At 38.7% G+C, this 18,865-nt stretch overlaps 1 protein-coding gene across 1 annotated transcript in view; it reads right to left on the bottom strand.

Annotated features, from left to right (window-relative positions):
* The window catches only part of RIMS1 (regulating synaptic membrane exocytosis 1), a 599,571-nt gene that overhangs the window by 70,410 nt on the left and 510,296 nt on the right, over positions 1–18,865 (bottom strand). The window contains 1 exon segment of the mRNA XM_070376186.1: positions 5,515–5,750. Coding sequence (XP_070232287.1) covers positions 5,515–5,750 — 236 coding nt within the window.

Genomic DNA, 18,865 nt, shown 5'->3' with positions numbered 1-18,865 from the left:
TGGAGAAGGCAATGGCAACCCACTCCAGTACTCTTGCCTGGAAAATCTGACAGTATAACAAAGTCCTGCAACATTTTCCATAATTTAATCAATGCACAATCACCAAAATCCTGCCAGTATGTAGGAAAAGATGATATTAATCTAGTTAATGAAGTATCATCAGTTGTTAATGATATAACAAATAATAATTACATTAAATGTCTAGACTATAATTAGCTGCCGATTCTGCATGTGTTCTTATCCTAAGAAATTTAGTCCTTTGACCTATTTGTCTTCCCACTTCCCTTGGTAATACACACAAATGGCACTGGGTTTTGTTACATTTGGCATCTGGCTTTATGTTTTCTCTTTGAGCTCTTCAATTCTTGTTTATTTCAAATATGAATGATTTATGTCCACTAGGAATGATGCTTCTAAATTTTGAAATACCCATTGTTCCTGGTACAGTCCTGGAGAGACAAATATTCAATAATATGGTAAAATAAATTAAGTAGTTTCTAGCCTATAAAGCTCATAATACTTTTACATTTATAGGTGTCTTCTTCAAAAAAGCTAAAAGTTCTAATCACAATGTTTTTGTCACCAATCATGGATTGAAGTTATACACACACACCTGTATCTGTATAACTTAGGGGTACATGGAAAAAGCTCTAGAAATGCAAATACCCTGGTTTAAATCATTTAGATATATGAATACTTATCATTATTATGATAACTATCACCACAATTATCTTCACTTGTAGGTAAATACAGGGTGTACGTAAGGATGATCTTTCTCAAAAGAGCCTTCATTTAGTGAAGCAAACCTCAGGCTATACAGGCCAGGCTATACCTACATTAGGCCCCAAACTTCCTCATATCCTAAGGCCTGGCCCTACATCGAATGAACCAGAGCTTCATTCAATTCCAAAACACTCCTGGATCAGGAGCTTTTTCTTAAAGTTTCCTTTTCCTCCCACTCCTCACACCCTTTTCAATCTAATTCAGCTGTTGCACACTGAACAAATTTTGAGCTATGTGCCTGATGGTTTGAACCCATTCATCAGCGGTAGCGTTTTTGGAAACATTTCTGTTTATATCAGTCTCCTAGTTAAAAAATACATTTAAAAATTGCTACTTTCATTATGAATATTGTGCTAAAGGTGATTTAAAAATATTAGCATTGCTTATACTTGAAATATTCAACATAAATGATTATACATAATTGAAGAGCACAGTAAATATATTGAGGTGCACAGCAAGTTACATATAAGCACAAAGTAAATGGAACATACTTACATATCACATACATAATTTACTACATACATGTATGTATATATATAGTTTACTATGCTCTTCACTTTTTGGAAATAGATTTTACTTGATTTTGAACAAAGAATCAGATAAACTCCTTGAGCAAACCTGTGGCTATAAAAAGAAAAACAAATAAAACAACATACTTGAAATCTCCCATTCTAAAAAGAGCCGGTTAAACATTATTTCTGAATGCTTCATGTTTCCCTGATTATCCATCATCTGTGTGGCAGAGGTGCTTGGGGAAGATCCCAGAGACTCACTGTCATAGAAGCCCTTAAGGTCTTTTTTTTTTTTTTTACAAACATAAGAAGACATTTACATTAAACATAATACATTCTCTTCCACAGAATACCCAGTTTCTTTTAATACATAAGTAAGACTGCTTTCTTCTTCCAAATCTTTGATAAATTGACACCATAAGACAATCTGTCTTAGCTAAATGGATAAAGATGTGGTACATATATCCAATAGAATATTACTCAGCCATAAAAAAGGATGAAATATGTCTACTTGCAGCAACATGGCTGTACCTCAAGATTATCATACTAACTGAAGTAAGTCAGAGAACGAAAAATAACATATGATATCATTTACATGTGGATTCTAAAATACAACATAAATGAATTTATTCACAAAACAGAAATGGACTCATAGATATAGAGGAGAGACTTGTGGTTGCCAAGAGGGAGGCAACTTGGGGAGGAATGGATTGTGAGTTCAGGATTAGTAGATGCAAATGATTATATATAGGATGGATAAACACTAAGATCCTATTGCATAGCACAGGGAACTAAATTCAGTATCCTATGATAAACCATCATGGAAAAGAATATGAAAAATAATAGACATATATGTACATATACACATATTATAATACTGGGCTTCCCAGGTGGCTCAGTGGTAAAGAATCTGCCTCAGAGAGGAAATGGCAACCCACTCCAGTATTCTTGCCTATACAATCCCATGGAGAGAGGAGCCTGGTGGGCTACAGTCCATAAGGTTGCAAAGAGACTGACATGACTGACTAACTGAACACACACACATGCATTATAGTTTATATATATAGGTGAATCACTTTGCTGTATATAAGAAATTAACGCAACATTATAAATCAACTATATTTTAATGAAATATATTTTAAAAATTTGTCTTAAATATACATATATTTAGGAGCCCCCCTGAAACCCTCACCTGTCTGCAATTATTGGGTTCAATTCACACTGAAGACATCTAAATCAATTATAATAATGTTTCTTAAAATTGGACAAGTATCACATAGCTTTCTCTGGAATGATGGACCTGGGGAAAAGCAAGTTAAAGGAAAATTTTAAAAAGTAGAAAACTATTCTAAGGGTTTGTAACTATACATACTATGGCATTACTGAAAGGAAGTCCTCGAAATTCAGAATTGTGGAGATGTTCCACTTATTTAAAGTAGGCCATCCAAGGGGCTTTCTTATAAGAAGTTAAAATTAAGAAATAATTCTTTGGAGGACAAATATGGAAAAATAAATTTGATGATCGTATACAGTCTTGATAGGTCATTTGGTAAAGAATCTGCCTGCAATGCAGGAGACCCCGGTTTGATTCCTGGGATGGGAAGATCCTCTGGAGAAGGGACAGGCTACCCACTCCAGTACTCTTGGGCTTCCCTTGTGGCTCAGCTGATAAAGAATCTGCCTAGAATGCAGGAGACCTGGGTTCGATCCCTGGGCTGTGAAGATCCCATGGAGAATGGAAAGGGTACCCACTCCAGTATTCTGGCCTGGAGAATCCCTTGGACTGTATCATCTGCTGCTGCTGCTGCTGCTAAGTCGCTTCAGTTGTGTCTGACTCTGTGCGACCCCAAAGACGGCAACCCACCAGGCTCCCCCGTCCCTGGGATTCTCCAGGCAAGAACACTGCAGTGGGTTGCCATTTCCTTCTCCAGTGCGTGAAAGTGAAAAATGAAAGTGAAGTCACTCAGTCGTATCCAACTCCTAGCGACGCCATGGACTGCAGCCCACCAGGCTCCTCCGTCCATGGGATTTTCCAGGCAAGAGTACTGGAGTGGAGTGCCATTGCCTTCTTCACTGTATCGTCTATGGGGTTGCAAAGAACTGGACACGACTGAACAACTCTCACTTTCACACAGTAGCTGAAGCAACAAAAAATAAGATTTCCTAGAATGAGAATTCTGAATTTTGGTGACTCTTCACAGGAGAGAATATAACCACTGAAAAAGTGGGGAGAAAACACTTGTAAAAGAAGCAATAGGGAGACAAACCAGGCCATCCACTGAAACAAAGAGAAAGTTAACTGAGGTTTGTCACTGTTGGTCAATTACTTTGGGAAGATCAAGAAGAATGAGAAAACTTGTCATCAAATGTAAGATACAATTACGATGCAGTAGAAGAAGCATCAATTCCTACACCTGGAAAGTTCAGAGGTGGACTTTCAGTCAAACCCACCCGCTACACAGGCAAACTGAGCCCGAGGGCAAGTCACATTTCATTCCTTCGGTCACTTCGGAATAGAACTATTTTTGTTACCTTGGCTTTGTCAGCCTTTTTTGCCCCTATACCTTGAAACCTGATCTCTGAAACCCGGGTATTCAGTGGAAGTTACTAACAATGCGACTTTTGGGAGGGGGATATTCAAAATTCAGCAAAGATTATAATTGGGATAAAATTTAAACTAAAGGGGTTGAGGGTTTCAGTGGCACTCATTTGAATCTATTACCTGCAAAGCAGTGCCTCAGGTATAATTCTTATGTTTAATTATTGCTGTGTTTTATTCTAAGAAAAGGTAACTCCACTCACGCTAACTATGGGGGAAACTGAGAAGAGACCGACTGTGGAAGCCGTGGAAGAAGATAAGCCATCCCCGAACTTGCAGCAAACACTGGTTCCCTAGAAGGACATTAAGGAGAATTTCCATTTCATCCAAGTGATAAAGCGATTTGAAATCTGGTGGTTAAAGTCCATCCACACCCCCCACTGGAAAGGATCATTTATTACATCAATCCTACAAACCACTAAGCACCAGCGTCAAAAATAAAAGAAGCAAAAGCAATGATAAAACACCTCCTACTCCTAAGGAAGTAGGACCCCAAGGAAGACACATGATTTTCCTTCAAAATGAACAGCCCAACCTCCTGGGATGGCAGAGAGGCAGCTCTTAGACCCTGGCTTATGTAGGTCCTTTCTAATCCTGTGATTTTCAGAAAGACAAACCTCTGTTCTGATAAACAGCTATGTGCACTAGTTCAATTTCTGAATGGCTCAAAATTTCCAATTTCTAATTTATTCATCATTTTGTCCAGTAGAATGTATAATATAAAACATGTAGTTTCCAGGATGCCAAGTTAACTATAAAAAAGCATTTCATGAAAGTGCTTTAGCATAACTAAATTTTGCAATAAGACTTTCACTCTTAAGGAACAAAAAATGGAACTAAGATTATGGCAGGAGAAACAAGTGCTAATATCAGTTGTATATTTCACTTACCTTCGGTTTTCTGCAGTACTCAGCCTAGTAACAAATTATCTAATACGTAAGAACAAATGTTATATAATTTCAGGCAGTCTTTTTTTTATATTTTAGAATACATAAATAACCATCCTCCCTTCTGTGTTTGCTTTCTCCTATATACCTTGTGGACATAAAGCTTTTAAGATTTATGAGAAGTAGAAAATGTTTGAAACTCAAATTTGTATTAAAACATTATTTGTCGCATGAATACACTGACCCATTTTTTTCTAAAGTAAAAATAACTGCTAGATTTTTTACTTGCATTGAAAATACAGCAATCACAGTCCAATTATTACATCACACACTTTTTCAAGTTGCACAACTGACCTTCTTTTCTATAACAATATGGAGTTAGTCTAAATTAGAAGTAATTGCATTAAGGAACATTTTGAAAAGGAGAATCCTGTTGCTTTTCTTGCATTTCAAACAATTTGGTTCTTTAATACTTCTTTGCATTTCCTTGCATATTTGTAAACACAGCTTAATTTTTTTTCCAAAACATCTGACCACTTTAGGGTTGACAAATGATACCTGTTAGACAGCTGTACAGAAAAGAAGAATAAACTCACACATGGAACAGGTTTCCAGAAACAGAAATAAACATTCTTAGCATCAATACACTGTAAAGCCCATCACAAGACACAGCATGAAGATCAACTCCATCTTTCTAGTAAGAACTTGAGATTTTTTAGTTCATATCACTCACCTGTTTGGCTCAGCTGGGATGTGCTTCTGCTCCTTCGAGACACTATGGCAACCACCTTGGCACTCAGGCTGGACCTCCTCTTCTTCCCACCTGCTCCAACGGTGCCCACAGCTGTGTCCGACTGGCTGCCGTCATTATGCTCCAGTGTGTACATCTCTCCGCTCATGCTTGTGCTCTTGGTGATGGCTCTTCCGGAAGTCCCCATCCGTCTGCCTTGCATTTTAGGGGTAAATGAACTATATTTACAAAGTAAAAACATATATGCATCCATAAATTACAGGTCAGCATAACTGAAACTCTAAATCTCATTCATTTTGAAATAATCCAGGCAAAATTCTAGAGTGAAAAGCCCGTTGAGTAGTAGTCCTACAGCTATGAATACTCTTAAGATCACATCACCACTGTCAAATGTTTACTGGATGCAACTTGAAGCAACAAGCATTTCAACACAGAGTCATCTATCAACTCCTGGAAGAGAGGAAAAGGAAATGCAACAGATGCTAGTGATCGGGGAGTAAATGTAACTGATCAATTTTGTCAATAGTTCCTCTGTTACTTTCAGGGAAAAGCTAAAATATTTCAGTTGATGAGATAAGTTCATATACATTTTGGAGGGAAAAATATTGTTAAAAATGGATACTCTGAATTTGCCATATGACAAGGTTAAAAAAAAATGAAAACAGCGTTTGTGCTGGTTTCTCTTTGGGATTCCAACTCATAGGCACATCTTTTATTCTCTGAGGCTTAGTGAACCCAGGAAAGACTGTTAATCTGGAAAACCCCCCAGCCTCTCTCCTTCTCCTTACTTAGCCCCTCCTGGTCTATCTCCTCCACACGTTTCCTCTCATTTTCATCCTTAGACCCTTCAAACCCACAGGTTCTGAGTCCAGATATCCTTGTTTTCGTTCCTTTCTGCAAAACTTACTCGTCTGTGTCCTGAGCTTGCCTCAGTGTATCTGACAAGATCACTGGACTTCTTTCCCAAATGAATAAATTTCTGCTCAGGTACCATAGAAGGTTAATGGACAAACCTCTCTACCTGCCCAAGCAAAGGTGTGTCCGTGAGCTAGAGTCGAAGGCAGGGCAGAGAGGGCCAGGGGAGTAGGATCCTTTCTATCTTAACTGTGCTACTTATGCATTTACATTATTGACATAGACTATCCAGTTTTTGGTCCAAAAAGTCCTGTTTGATATCTTTGAAATGGCCCTCTTATTTTATGTGTCCTCAAAATATCTGCAAAAACTGGCTCCCATGACCTTTACCACCATCTGGACTTTCTATTTCCTGTCTGGAAATACTAAAGATACCATTGAATATAGCTTAAGTGATGACACTTCTTATACAAGCCAGAGTAGACCCTAATATGATGAGAAACAATAAAACAGAAAGCCTTGGTGATCACATAACATGTTTGTGGTTACACACACAATGAGTGTTTCAGCAGAAAGGAAAACTGGTATGGGGGCTCAGAAGGCAGGGAAAACAGAGGACTGTCTGGACCTTAGGATCACTTCAGAGACCGTGAACAGAAACTGAGACCTGATTTGACCAGAATAACTTGGAATGTTAAACCCTAGCTGTGTTTCTTGAATCTGTCCATGTCAACATTCACCGACAGTATTCAGGTATTCACATTGTTTCCCTTTACTCTAATCACCTTTTCATCAAGCCAAATGCTTTTTAAAGCGATTTGCAAACCTGGTAATTTCACTATGCATTTTATGCAGTCTCTTTTTCCAAACATTAAAAAGGCAGTTTTACATATAATAAATTTAACACTGATTTCTGAGAGGTTTATATACCCAACTCTAGTGGACTTCCTTTCCATATAAATATTATGGCCAATTTATTTCGTGTCCTCACCAATTTATTTGAATGTATTTCCTAACTCTGTGATCCTGCTCAAGTCCTCTCTTAGTGTCTGGTTTCTCTACTATTTTATTCACACGATTCTGCTGAAGGATATACAGAAATGACAGGATTTGGCCAATTTCACCACTATAATACCCATCTTCAAGCAAACACCTGAGACTGAGAAATCCATAGTTTTCATCTCTCATCAGTCTCCTCAGCACACTCCCCACAGTGGTTACTGAAATCGTCTTTTCTAGTGATTTTATTTTTACCTTTAAAGTACAGATAAACCAACACACACCTTTTTCTCCACATGATTCATGAAAACAGAATTATATCACAACTCTCAATCTGCATTTTAAAAATCACTGCACAAAAGTACTATTGTTAAATTTTAGATGCTGTTATTTAGGTTATAGAGAAGTTTGAAAGAACAGGAAGGTGTTTTCTATAATAGTTCTATTATAAAAATGTATCCAATGACGAAGATTCACAAATTTTTCATGGATATTTAATTACAGCAATGAAATGTTCTACGATGTCAACAAATAAAAATTCTGAAAAAAATCAGATAAATCTGTACAGTAAACAATTGCCATTTTTTGGTGGGGGGTGATTTAAGAAGTTATGTTAAAAGTAAGTCTATGAATAAGTAAGACACATTTTTTTCCCTCAAAAAATAAAATATTTTGTTTAGAAGCTCAAAAATCATTATTACGTGATCTGAATAGTTTCCTGAAGAATCTACAGCATCATATGTTCAAATGGAACATGTTAGGGCATTTTCAATTCTGTCAGCTAACTGAAGGGAGAAGTTTGGAGTTGGGTCTAATCAGCCAGATCAATTAAACTAAAGGAAAGGTCAGAGTCTTAGCACAGATTTACCTCTGTTTGCCTGTTTCTCCTTTATTCTGCTTCCATTATCCAAAAACTGATTCCTGTCCTTTAGATGTGCCTGAGTCCTTCAAGGTGCCCTGGAAGGGCTTTTGCCTTATAAAGCTTTTTGGGGGTCTCTGTCAAGCACTGACTGATACCTCCCACCCCTGTATTTTATATTTTGTACCGGTCACATTATGACTTGGATACCTAATATCAGCACACACTAAACATTTGCAGCATTCCTCCCATTGCTGAGTAAAGTGAAGTTCAGTCCTTTGCTCAGCTGTGTCTAACTCCTTGCAGTTCCATGAACTGTAGCCTGCCCAGCTCCTCTGTCAATAGAATTTTCCAGGCAAGAACACTGGAGAGGGTTGCCATTTCTTCCTGCAGGGGATCTTCCCAACCAAGGGATCAAAGCCAGCCCATGTCTCCTGTGTCTCCTGTATTGGTAGGTGGATTCTTTACCCATCTGGGAAGCCCCTAAATTGAAGCTGAATAAGTGAGTTCTCACTATACAAACAGGCTGACACAACCCATATTTAAAGATCAAACAAAAAACCCTCCTTCCTCCTTTGGAAGACTCTCCCCTAGCTCCTGACCTTGTGCTGAAACCTCTGGGTTGTACATCCAACTCTCTCTATTCTCTCCTAAACTAAGCAAAACCAGGCTCTGTCACCAGCACTTCATCCATTCTGCCTTTTCCTTTCATCAAAGTCGAAAAATGACTCCACATAACAAAATCCTACTATTTTTCAGTCCTCATCTTTTTGACATCTTCATACATCATATATTAGACAAAGTATTTGATTTTGTTGATCCTGGGACACTCTGGTCTCATAGGTTTTCCCACCTTGTGCCTCCTGGCAAGACTTTCATTCTCTTTCATCACTAAAACCGGAGTTCTCGACACCTGCTCCCCACACCTCTATAACTTCAGGAGACTGACCCTCTAGGTGTCTCAGCTGGTTCCAGGTTTTACTTTCTTCTATGTTCTGCCAATTTGCATGGCTTTTCTCCACCTCATTGCAGGCCTTGACTCTGAATTTATGTACCTTTCTTGTGAACTGCTTGGGTTTGTCTGATAAGGCTCTCAAAAATGTGTTCAACCCAATGAAAAAACTGCCTTTTCTAATCTTGCATATTACATTAAGGGCATGCCACTTATCCAGCTGCTCAGAGTAATACCTGCCTCCTACCTGTTAAGAAAGGAAAAATCTAAACTTGGAAATGAGATTAGGAAAAAAAAAATCTGGTTTACCTCTTAATGCCATGTTTAAGGATTATCTACTAAGCACCTCAAGGGCCTACAAGCATCTGACTCTCTGAGGGAATGGAATATTTATTGACTTACTATTTACTCTTATAATAATTATGGTCCAAAAATTTTACAACTCTGTAAAAGATGCTATGAAGACGGGTCACAAACAGTAGGACATGACTAGGTGACTGAACAACAAAAAAGATGTTAACTTGAAAAGAACTTATAAGGAGCAAATGATCACTACCTGGTAGTGAGGATAACTCCAAAGGATAGGGTTTTATTGACCTAGAGAACATGATCCAGTTGGGATTAAACTGGACAATGTTCCAGCATTTTCACTTTTTTTTCCCTAATGACTATATATTTGTGTCTACATGCACATCATCTGAGTAACCAGTTTGTTTCTCTGTTGGTTTGCTCACTAATGAGTTAAAATTTTGACATTTCCTATATATTTTTCTGACAACTGTTTTAAATTTGGGGATTATGTTTTAAGAGTGTCAGAGATCCTGTAAAAATGCCCAGATGGACATTTGCTGGGCCTCTGGGGAGGGCGCCCCATGAATGCTCTGAGCCCAGTGATGCCTTTTTCAGGCTCCTGAATTTAATATCAAGAGACAAGAGAACGTTGCTTTCAATCTCTGTTTTGTGTTCTTAACTCTGGCCTTGTTTTGTTTGCTGCTGGTTCTGCTTCCTGCTGAATCTGGCTCTTCTTTTGCTTTGTCTGTGGCAGTGGCAGCAACAATAGAGGATCTGTCTACAGATGAAATCGGGTCGATAGAAAATCTCAGAGGTGTATTGAGAGCTTGGTGGCAGATGACAGAAAATCTGGTTTTTCTGTCTGTTAGTAAGCTACAAAAGTTCATATCATTCAAGAAAATGTCTTGTCCATAATAAAGAACAGCCCTTCATGTTCTGGGATTAGGTTTCTGTGTCCATTTCCATCTATGTCAAGTGGTAAAACTGGAACTACTAGTTTTCTCTGCATGTTTTAAAAAAAGTCATTTCAATTGGTGAAAATAGTCTCTCACTTTCTGTACCCTAGGAATACTGGTCTGGGCAGACAGATATCAACTGAACAGAGCTCCTGCTCTGATTGATCTATGTAGACATAGTTCTCATGCAGTTAGCTAAAGAATTCCCAGGGGGAAAAAAGAAACTGAACTTCTAATACTGTGAATATGCTTCTCTTTCAAGAAAAAGCCATTTTTAAGAAATGGATGACTCTAAAGAATTTTAATATAAGAATCTGAATCCACAATCAAAGTGAATTATTTGAAATATCAAACAAGTTTGATAAATTTGGCTTAAAAGAAGCTTTATGAAAACCATGATGAGAGGCCACTTTGCAAGCACAGGACAGCTACAGTAAAAAGGGGATGCTAACAGGCGCTGACGAGAATCTGAAGAAACTGGACGCCTCATACACAGCTGGTGGCAGTGTAAAATGATGCAGTCACTTTGGAAATAGTTTGGCAGTTTAGTTAAACTAAAACTTAGAGTTTTAAACTAAAACAAAACTTAGAGTTAAATTAAACTTTGAGTTGCCATACTACTTAGTAATTTCATTCCTATCACATCTGTGAAAGTGAAGTCCCTCAGTTGTGTCCGACCCTTTGAGACCCCATGGACTGTAGCCCACCAGGCTCCTCCGTCCATGGGATTCTCCAGGCAAGAATACTGGAGTGGGATGCGGGATGCCATTTCCTTCCAGGGATCGAACCTGGGTCTCTATCCTTGAAGGCAGATGGTTTAACCTCTGAGCCACCAGGGAAGCCCATGAGAGGTACATTCATGAGCTGAATTGAAAACATATCCAAACACTGACATAGGAACATTCAGATCAGCATTATTCATAACACTTTAAAAAAGGAAACAACCCAAATGCCTATCAAATGATGAATGGAAACGTGTTTTATCCATACCATGGAATATTATTACTCATAAAAATGAATGGTACATGTTACAAAGTTGGAAACATTATACTATATGAAAGAAGTCAGCTACAGAAGGTCACATACTATATGGGTGCATGTGTGTTAAGTCGCTTCAGTCATGTCTGACTCTGTGTGACCTCGTGGACTGTAGCCTGCCAGGCTCCTTTGTCCATGGGATTCTCCAGGCAAGAATACTGGAGTGGGTTGCCATGTCCTCCTCCAGGGGATCTTCCCAGCCCAGGGATCGAACCGGCATCTCTTACATCTCCTGCATTGGCAGGCAGGTTCTTTACTACTAGCGCCACCTGGGAAGCTCATATACTGTATAATTTCATCTAAATTAAATGCCAAATCAAGAGACAAATGTAGATAAGTGATGACCAGGGGCTAGAAGAACAGGGGGAGGGGTATATGCCAAGGGTTATGGGTTTCTTTGGGAGATGAAAAAAATGTTCTCAAGTTACATGGTGGTGATGGTTGCATAGCTAATTGTGAATATACTAAAAACTACTGAACTGTGTTATATGTACCATAATCCCAAACTCCTAATTTATTCCTCCCCCTTTCCCCTTCAGTGGCCATAAGTTTGTTTTCTATGTCTGCTAGTTTGTTTCTGTTTTATAAATAAGCTCATCTGTACTTTTACATTTCATATATAAACTGATAAGTTTATATATGTCTTTCTCTGACTTCACTTAGTATGATAATCTGTAGTTCCATCCATGTTATTGCAAATGGCATTGCTTTCATTCTCATTTATGGCTGAGTAAGATGGTGACTGCAGTCATGAAATTAAAAGACGCTTACTCCTTGGAAGGAAAGTTATGACCAACCTAGATAGCATATTCAAAAGCAGAGACATTACTTTGCTAACAAAGGTCCGTCTAGTCAAGGCTATGGTTTTTCCTGTGGTCATGTATGGATGTGAGAGTTGGACTGTGAAGAAGGCTGAGCGTCGAAGAATTGATGCTTTTGAACTGTGGTGTTGGAGAAGACTCTTGAGAGTCCCTTGGACTGCAAGGAGATCCAACCAGTCCATCCTAAAGGAGATCAGCCCTGGGATTTCTTTGGAAGGAATGATGCTAAAGCTGAAACTCCAGTACTTTGGCCACCTCATGCGAGTTGGTGATGGACAGGGAGGCCTGGCGTGCTGCAATTCATGGGGTTGCAAAGAGTCGGACACGACTGAGTGACTGAACTGAACTGAATATTGTGTTTTATACACACACACACACACACACACCCCCATATTTTCTTTATCCATTCCTCTGTCAATAGATAGTTAGCTTGTTTCCTGTCTTGGTTATTGTAAACAGTGCTGCTATGAACACTGTAGAGGTGCATGTATCTTTTTGAATTAGAGTTTTTTTCTTCTCTAGATATATGTCCATAGTGGGACTGCTGGGTTATATGGCAGTTTCTATTTTTAGGTTTTAAGGAACTTGCATGCTCTTCTCCATACCATTGTACCAATTAAATTCCCACCAACAGTGTGGGAGAATTCCCCTTTTTTCCACATCCTTTTCAACATTTATTATTTATAGATTTTTGGCTGATGGCCATTCTGACTGGTGTGAGGGGACACCTCTTTGTAATTTTAATTTGCATTTCTCTGATAATTAATGACATTGAGCATCTTTTCATGTGTCTTTTGGCATCTATATGTCTCTTTGGGAGAAATATCTATTTAGGTCTTCTGCCCATTTTTGATTGAGGTGTTTGTAGGATGTTTATTATATGTGCTGCTACTTGCTAGGCTGCAAAATTGCTTGTATATGACAGACAAATTGTCATGCTCAATTATCTACCTCCAGATTTTCTCTATCAAATAGAAGCTGAGGTTAAAAGTTGATTAATGGGAAGGAAATCTAAAACAGAGGGGATGTATGTATACATATAACTGATTCAGTCTGCTGTACAGCAGAAACTAATACAATATTTTGAAGTTAACTACACTCCATTAAATTTCTTTAAAAGTTGCAATTAGTACAGATGGTTCTTTTTAAACTATAAAAAGTGACAAAAATATACCACATATTCAAGACAATAGATGTGTTTTTATTTATTATATAAAGTAAGGAAATCCTTCTTTACAGTAAAATACTGGAATATAAATAGGGATGGTAAACAACAGAAGGTGGGTGAATATATTAAATTGTAGGAGGTTCGAGGAAAATAAACTATTTACTCTTGTCTGTTGTAGTTGTAAACAGTAAGTCTAAAGTGAAAACAAAAGCAGAACTTTAACTAATTGGCTCTATTTAATGGAAATCTTCATAATATATAACAAAGATGTATGAACCATTTACTGACAAATATTACATTAATGCAAGATTAGAATTGGGTTTTCTGTTAACATGAAGAATCAATATGCACTTAATCAAATCAATAGGACTTCCCTGGTGGCTTAGCAGTAAAGAAACTGCCTGTAATGCAAGAGATGTGTGTTTGATCCCTGGGTCAGGAAGATCCCCTGGAGAAGGAAATGGTAACCCACTCCTGTGTTCTTGGCTGAGAAATCCCATGGACAGAGGAGTCTGGCAGTTCATGGGGTCACAAAAGAGTTAGACACAACTCAGTGACCAAACAAATCAAATCAATTATGCTCAATATTAAGACACATCAAATTTTATGTATTTTAAGAAAGAAAAATGCCATCAACTGTAAAATATATATATGGAATTCATATATTGCATAGTACCTACCAGTGTGCATTGTATTAATAGAGCCAATGAAATTACGGTAACAGGCAATGTAGAAACTCATTTTAATCAAGCGTTGTTTTAAAGGTTGATAAAATGAAGCTGGAACCCTGTGAGCTCACTTTCCCTAAAGTAGACAAAAAGACTTTGCATTACCTATAGACATCCCAGAGATCAACCACACAGGAACCAAACCTGCACCTTTCATTGTCATACTCTGGCTCCTTATTCTAATATAAGATGACTGGCATGTAATTTGGGAACAGAATGAAAAAAAAAAATGGGCCTGATACAGCTTCTCATTTTCAGAAAGTAAGGCAACTTTTAGGAAAAGTTTATGAGACACTACGTAAAGATGATTTCCACTCTTAATAATAAATTTAGCCTAAAAATCATAATCAATTTCTGTATCTTGGACACACCAAAAGAAGGTAGACGACTACCATGACTCCACCCTAAGGCCAAAAAAGGATAAGTAATTTAAAGCATATGAAAAGATGGCTATAATACATACAAATTCACTGCTGCTGCTGCTAAGTCGCTTCAGTCATGTCTGATTCTGTGCAACCCCATAGACGGCAGGCAGCCCACCAGGCCCCTCTGTCCATGGGATTTTCCAGGACAAATTCACTATATGTTTTCAAATAAATCAGAAGTCTCCTCAAATTATTTGAGTCCTACACTTGTTTGGATCAATATACAAGTTGTTAATGATAAATGGTCAACACAAAAGGAATTTGCTGATCAAGAAACCCCCAGGCATCTCACTCATAATTTCTAGGAGTTAAAAATCTGGGACTGATAACAGGATGGTGTCAAATTCCATCTAAGCTTATCCACTGGACCTATTTTGACAGCAGCATCACTTTAGAACCAAGGGATGTGCTCAAGTTAGATCGCTATTTACATTCGATCCCTCAAATAGCCAGACCTTTTGAAGTAGTTGTGTCTGTGTAATTCTTATTGAATTTCACTCACACACAACTGGATTTATCTATGAGCCTATAAACACTCTTCGTATTGAGGACTTACATATTATTAATCGATCCTATTCATTTAGTTTATTTCTAATTAGCTTACCTACTTGGAATTATTCTTAGGTATTTCATGTTCCTAATTATACTGTATTGATGTATTTTATAAATTTCATGTCCTAATGTTTGTTGCTGGCACATAAAAACACAACTGATTTGTTACTGTTGTTGTTACTGTTATTATTGCCAACTCTCCCCCATATGTTGTTCCTGTTACTTTTATTCTTACTACCCCTCCCTTGTGTTCCCTATTTCTTCCTCCAGTTTGCTCCCAACCAGAGACTTTTTCCTTCCACATGAAGAGTAGGTTGGCTGGTGATGAATTCTTAGAAATTTCATCCATTCATCCTTGCACTATCTGAAGGATATTTTCACTGGGTAACATGTACCATGGAGAAGGCAATGGCAACCCACTCCAGTGTTCTTGCCTGGAGAATCCCAGGGACGGGGAGCCTGGTGGGCTGCCACCTATGGGGTTGCACAGAGTCGGACACGACTGAAGCGACTTAGCAGCAGCAGCTGCAACATGTACCAAGCATAAACAGTAGGTCTGATGTTTTTCTTTTTTTCTCTACCATTCTTCTTTTCAGTCATTCCATGGGTTTGGGGTTTTGATAACATCTGCTGAATTTCCAGCCAAAGTCTCACTGTTTCTTTCCTGAACATAATCTCTTTCTCCCCTCCCTAGGATTATTTTAAGAAAAATCGTTTTCTTTAGTTCTCAGTACACAGATCATAATATTGCTAGGTTTGTTTTTCTCTCCCTCTATCATGAGACTATGAAAGGCTGTTGGATTTACAACGTAATGTATCAGTATTTCACTACTTTGGCAAAGTTCTCAGCCAGCCCTTCAGGACTCAAGTCTTGTTTCTGCCACCGCTCTCCTCCTGGGACTCAATTACACTCTCAGGCCACCTTTCCATCTTGTTCCACATCTGACCTGTTTCCCTTCAACTTCTCTTTTCTCTGGTGTGAATGTATATACTTTCCACAGATGTGGTCACTAACTCTCAGTCCTGCTGTTTCTAATACACCATTAAACCCACCTATTAAATGTACTGTTAGGGTTTTTTCCGGTGGGGGGGGCATTTTTTACTTTAAAATTATCATTCAATTTGTAAAAATGGATTCCAAGTCTTTGCTGAAAGCATTCCTCCCACTTTGTCTCTAGAACATATTGATCATGGATATTTCAAAGTCTCTTTTTGATAATGCTATTATTAGTTTTCCTTGTTAGTTGGTTGGTCCTTTTCTTCATTAATTTAAGTTAGATGCCAGACTTTGTGGGTAAAAACCTACAGAGGCTTTGGATGATATTATTTTCCTCCAACAGGAGTGAAATTGTTTTTGATTGGCAGAGAGAATAAGTCCTGCTCCTGTTCAGAGCTGTGCTTAAAGAAAGGTCTGCTGTTACTTGAGAGTGTGATGCTATTTCCAGAGTTTGGCCCTCTTGGAATTTGTCCAGGACACCAAAGTGTTTCCCATGCACTTGAAGTGGGCATGGGGTCTCCCAGCACCTGGCAGCTGCTGGAGAGTTTGCTCAGAAGTTCATCCTCCAGCTGCTGCTGTTTGGTTAATTTCTTGGTTAATTTCTGTGCATGCACAGCTCAGCAGTCAACAAATTAGGGAAATCTGTTACAAACTGTGGGACCGCCCCCTCCCAACTCAGTTTCCAACTTCTCTGTCAGTTCCTGTACTGTGACATCTGTATCCTCACCCCAGGAAGATACCGCTCTTTGCTTGGTTGCACTCATCTCACACGCTAGTAAAGTGATGCTCAAAATTCTCCAAGCCAGGCTTCAGCAATACATGAATCATGAACTTTCAGATGTTCAAGCTGGTTTTACAAAAGGCAGAGGAACCAGAGATCAAATTGCCAACATCTGATGGATCATCGAAAAAGCAAGAGAGTTCCAGAAAAAAACATCTATTTCTGCTTTATTGACTATGCCAAAGCCTTTGACTGTGTGGATCACAATAAACTGTGGAAAATTCTGAAAGAGATGGGAATACCAGACCACCTGACCTATCTCTTTCGACACCTGTATGCAGGTCAGGAAGCAACATTTAGAACTGGACATGGAACAAAAGACTGGTTCCAAATAGGAAAAGGAGTACGTCAAGGCTGTATATTGTCACCCTCCTTCTTTAACTGATATGCAGAGTACGTCATGAGAAACGCTGGGCTGGAGGAAGCACAAGCTGGAATCAAGATTGCTGGGAGAAATATCAATATCTCAGATATGCAGATGACATGACCTTTATGGAAAAAAGTGAAGAAGAACTAAATAGCCTCTTGATGAAAGTGAAAGAGGAGAGTGAAAAAGTTAGCTTAAAGTTCAACATTCAGAAAACTAAGATCATGGCATCTGGTCCCAACACTTCATGGTAAATAGATGGGGAAACAGTGGCTGACTTTATTTTTTGGGGTTCCAAAATCACTGCAGAAATTAAATTAAAAGATGCTTACTCCTTGGAAGGAAAGTTATGACAAACCTAGACAGCATATTAAAAAGCAGAGACATTACTTTGTCAACAAAGTATACTTTCCACAGACCTGGTCACGAACTCTCAGTCCTGCTGTTTCTAACATGCCATTAAACCCACCTATTAAATGTACTGTTAGGGTTTTTTTGGGGGGGGCATTTTTTAGTTTAAAATTATCACTCAATTTGTAAAAAAGGTCTGTCTAGCCACGTTTTTCCAGTAGTCATGTATGGATGTGAGAGTTGGACTACAAAGAAAGCAGAGCACTGAAGAATTGATGCTTTTGAACTGTGGTGTTGGAGAAGACTCTTGAGAGTCCCTTGAACTGCAAGGAGATCCAACCAGTCCATCCTAAAGGAGATCAGTTCTGAGTGTTCATTGGAAGGACTGATGTTGAAGCTGAAACTCTAATACTTTGGCCACCTGATGCAAAAGAGCTGACCCATTTGAAAAGACTCTGATGCTGGGAAATATTGAGGGCAGGAGGAGAAGGGGACGCCAGAGGATGAGATGGTTGGATGGCATCACCAACTCAATGGATGTGAGTTTGGTGATGGACAGGGAGGCCTGGCGTGCTGCGGTTCATGGGGTCACAAAGAGTCGGATACAACTGAGCGACTGAACTGATCTGAACTGAATATCTGTGTCACTGGATTGCAAAGTCCCTCCAGAGGAAAAGGGGTCCATGTGGCATTACTTTATGTCCTTTTCTTCTTTCAAGGGTTGCAGCCCCTTCAATTTCTTTGTCTGAAATATTGCTTATAAGTGCTGTCAAATAGTTTTTTATCTGTTCATCTGTTTTGGTTTAGTTTTTATAGCTTTGTAGGAGAGATGATCCATCTGATACCAGCTACTTTGTCATACCTGCAACTGGACAGGCTGTGTCAACTCACTCCTTACTTTTGAATAAGTTTAGAGTCATCAGGACCAGTGGTGGTGTCAAAATCTCCACTTGGTGAGTGATGAAGAGGTATGCGTTATAGGGCTGTAGCAATTCATTTCTTTGCAAACTACACTGGGTAGTGTTTTCCAACTTGCTTCTATTCACAGTTCCCTGACAGGCTGTAGGTGACACACAGCCTGGCAGACTGGCAAGGCTTCTCTCCTCTAAGCAGATGTCAGCTGCTCCTCTGAGGTATGAATCACTGCTTCAGGATGTCCCAGGCCTGGAAGTTCTCTAGTTCCCACAGATCTG

The sequence above is a fragment of the Bos mutus genome, chromosome 9, assembly GCF_027580195.1.
Source record: "Bos mutus isolate GX-2022 chromosome 9, NWIPB_WYAK_1.1, whole genome shotgun sequence".
Classification (NCBI taxonomy): domain Eukaryota; kingdom Metazoa; phylum Chordata; class Mammalia; order Artiodactyla; family Bovidae; genus Bos; species Bos mutus.
This window is presented reverse-complemented; position numbering and strand designations above follow the sequence as displayed.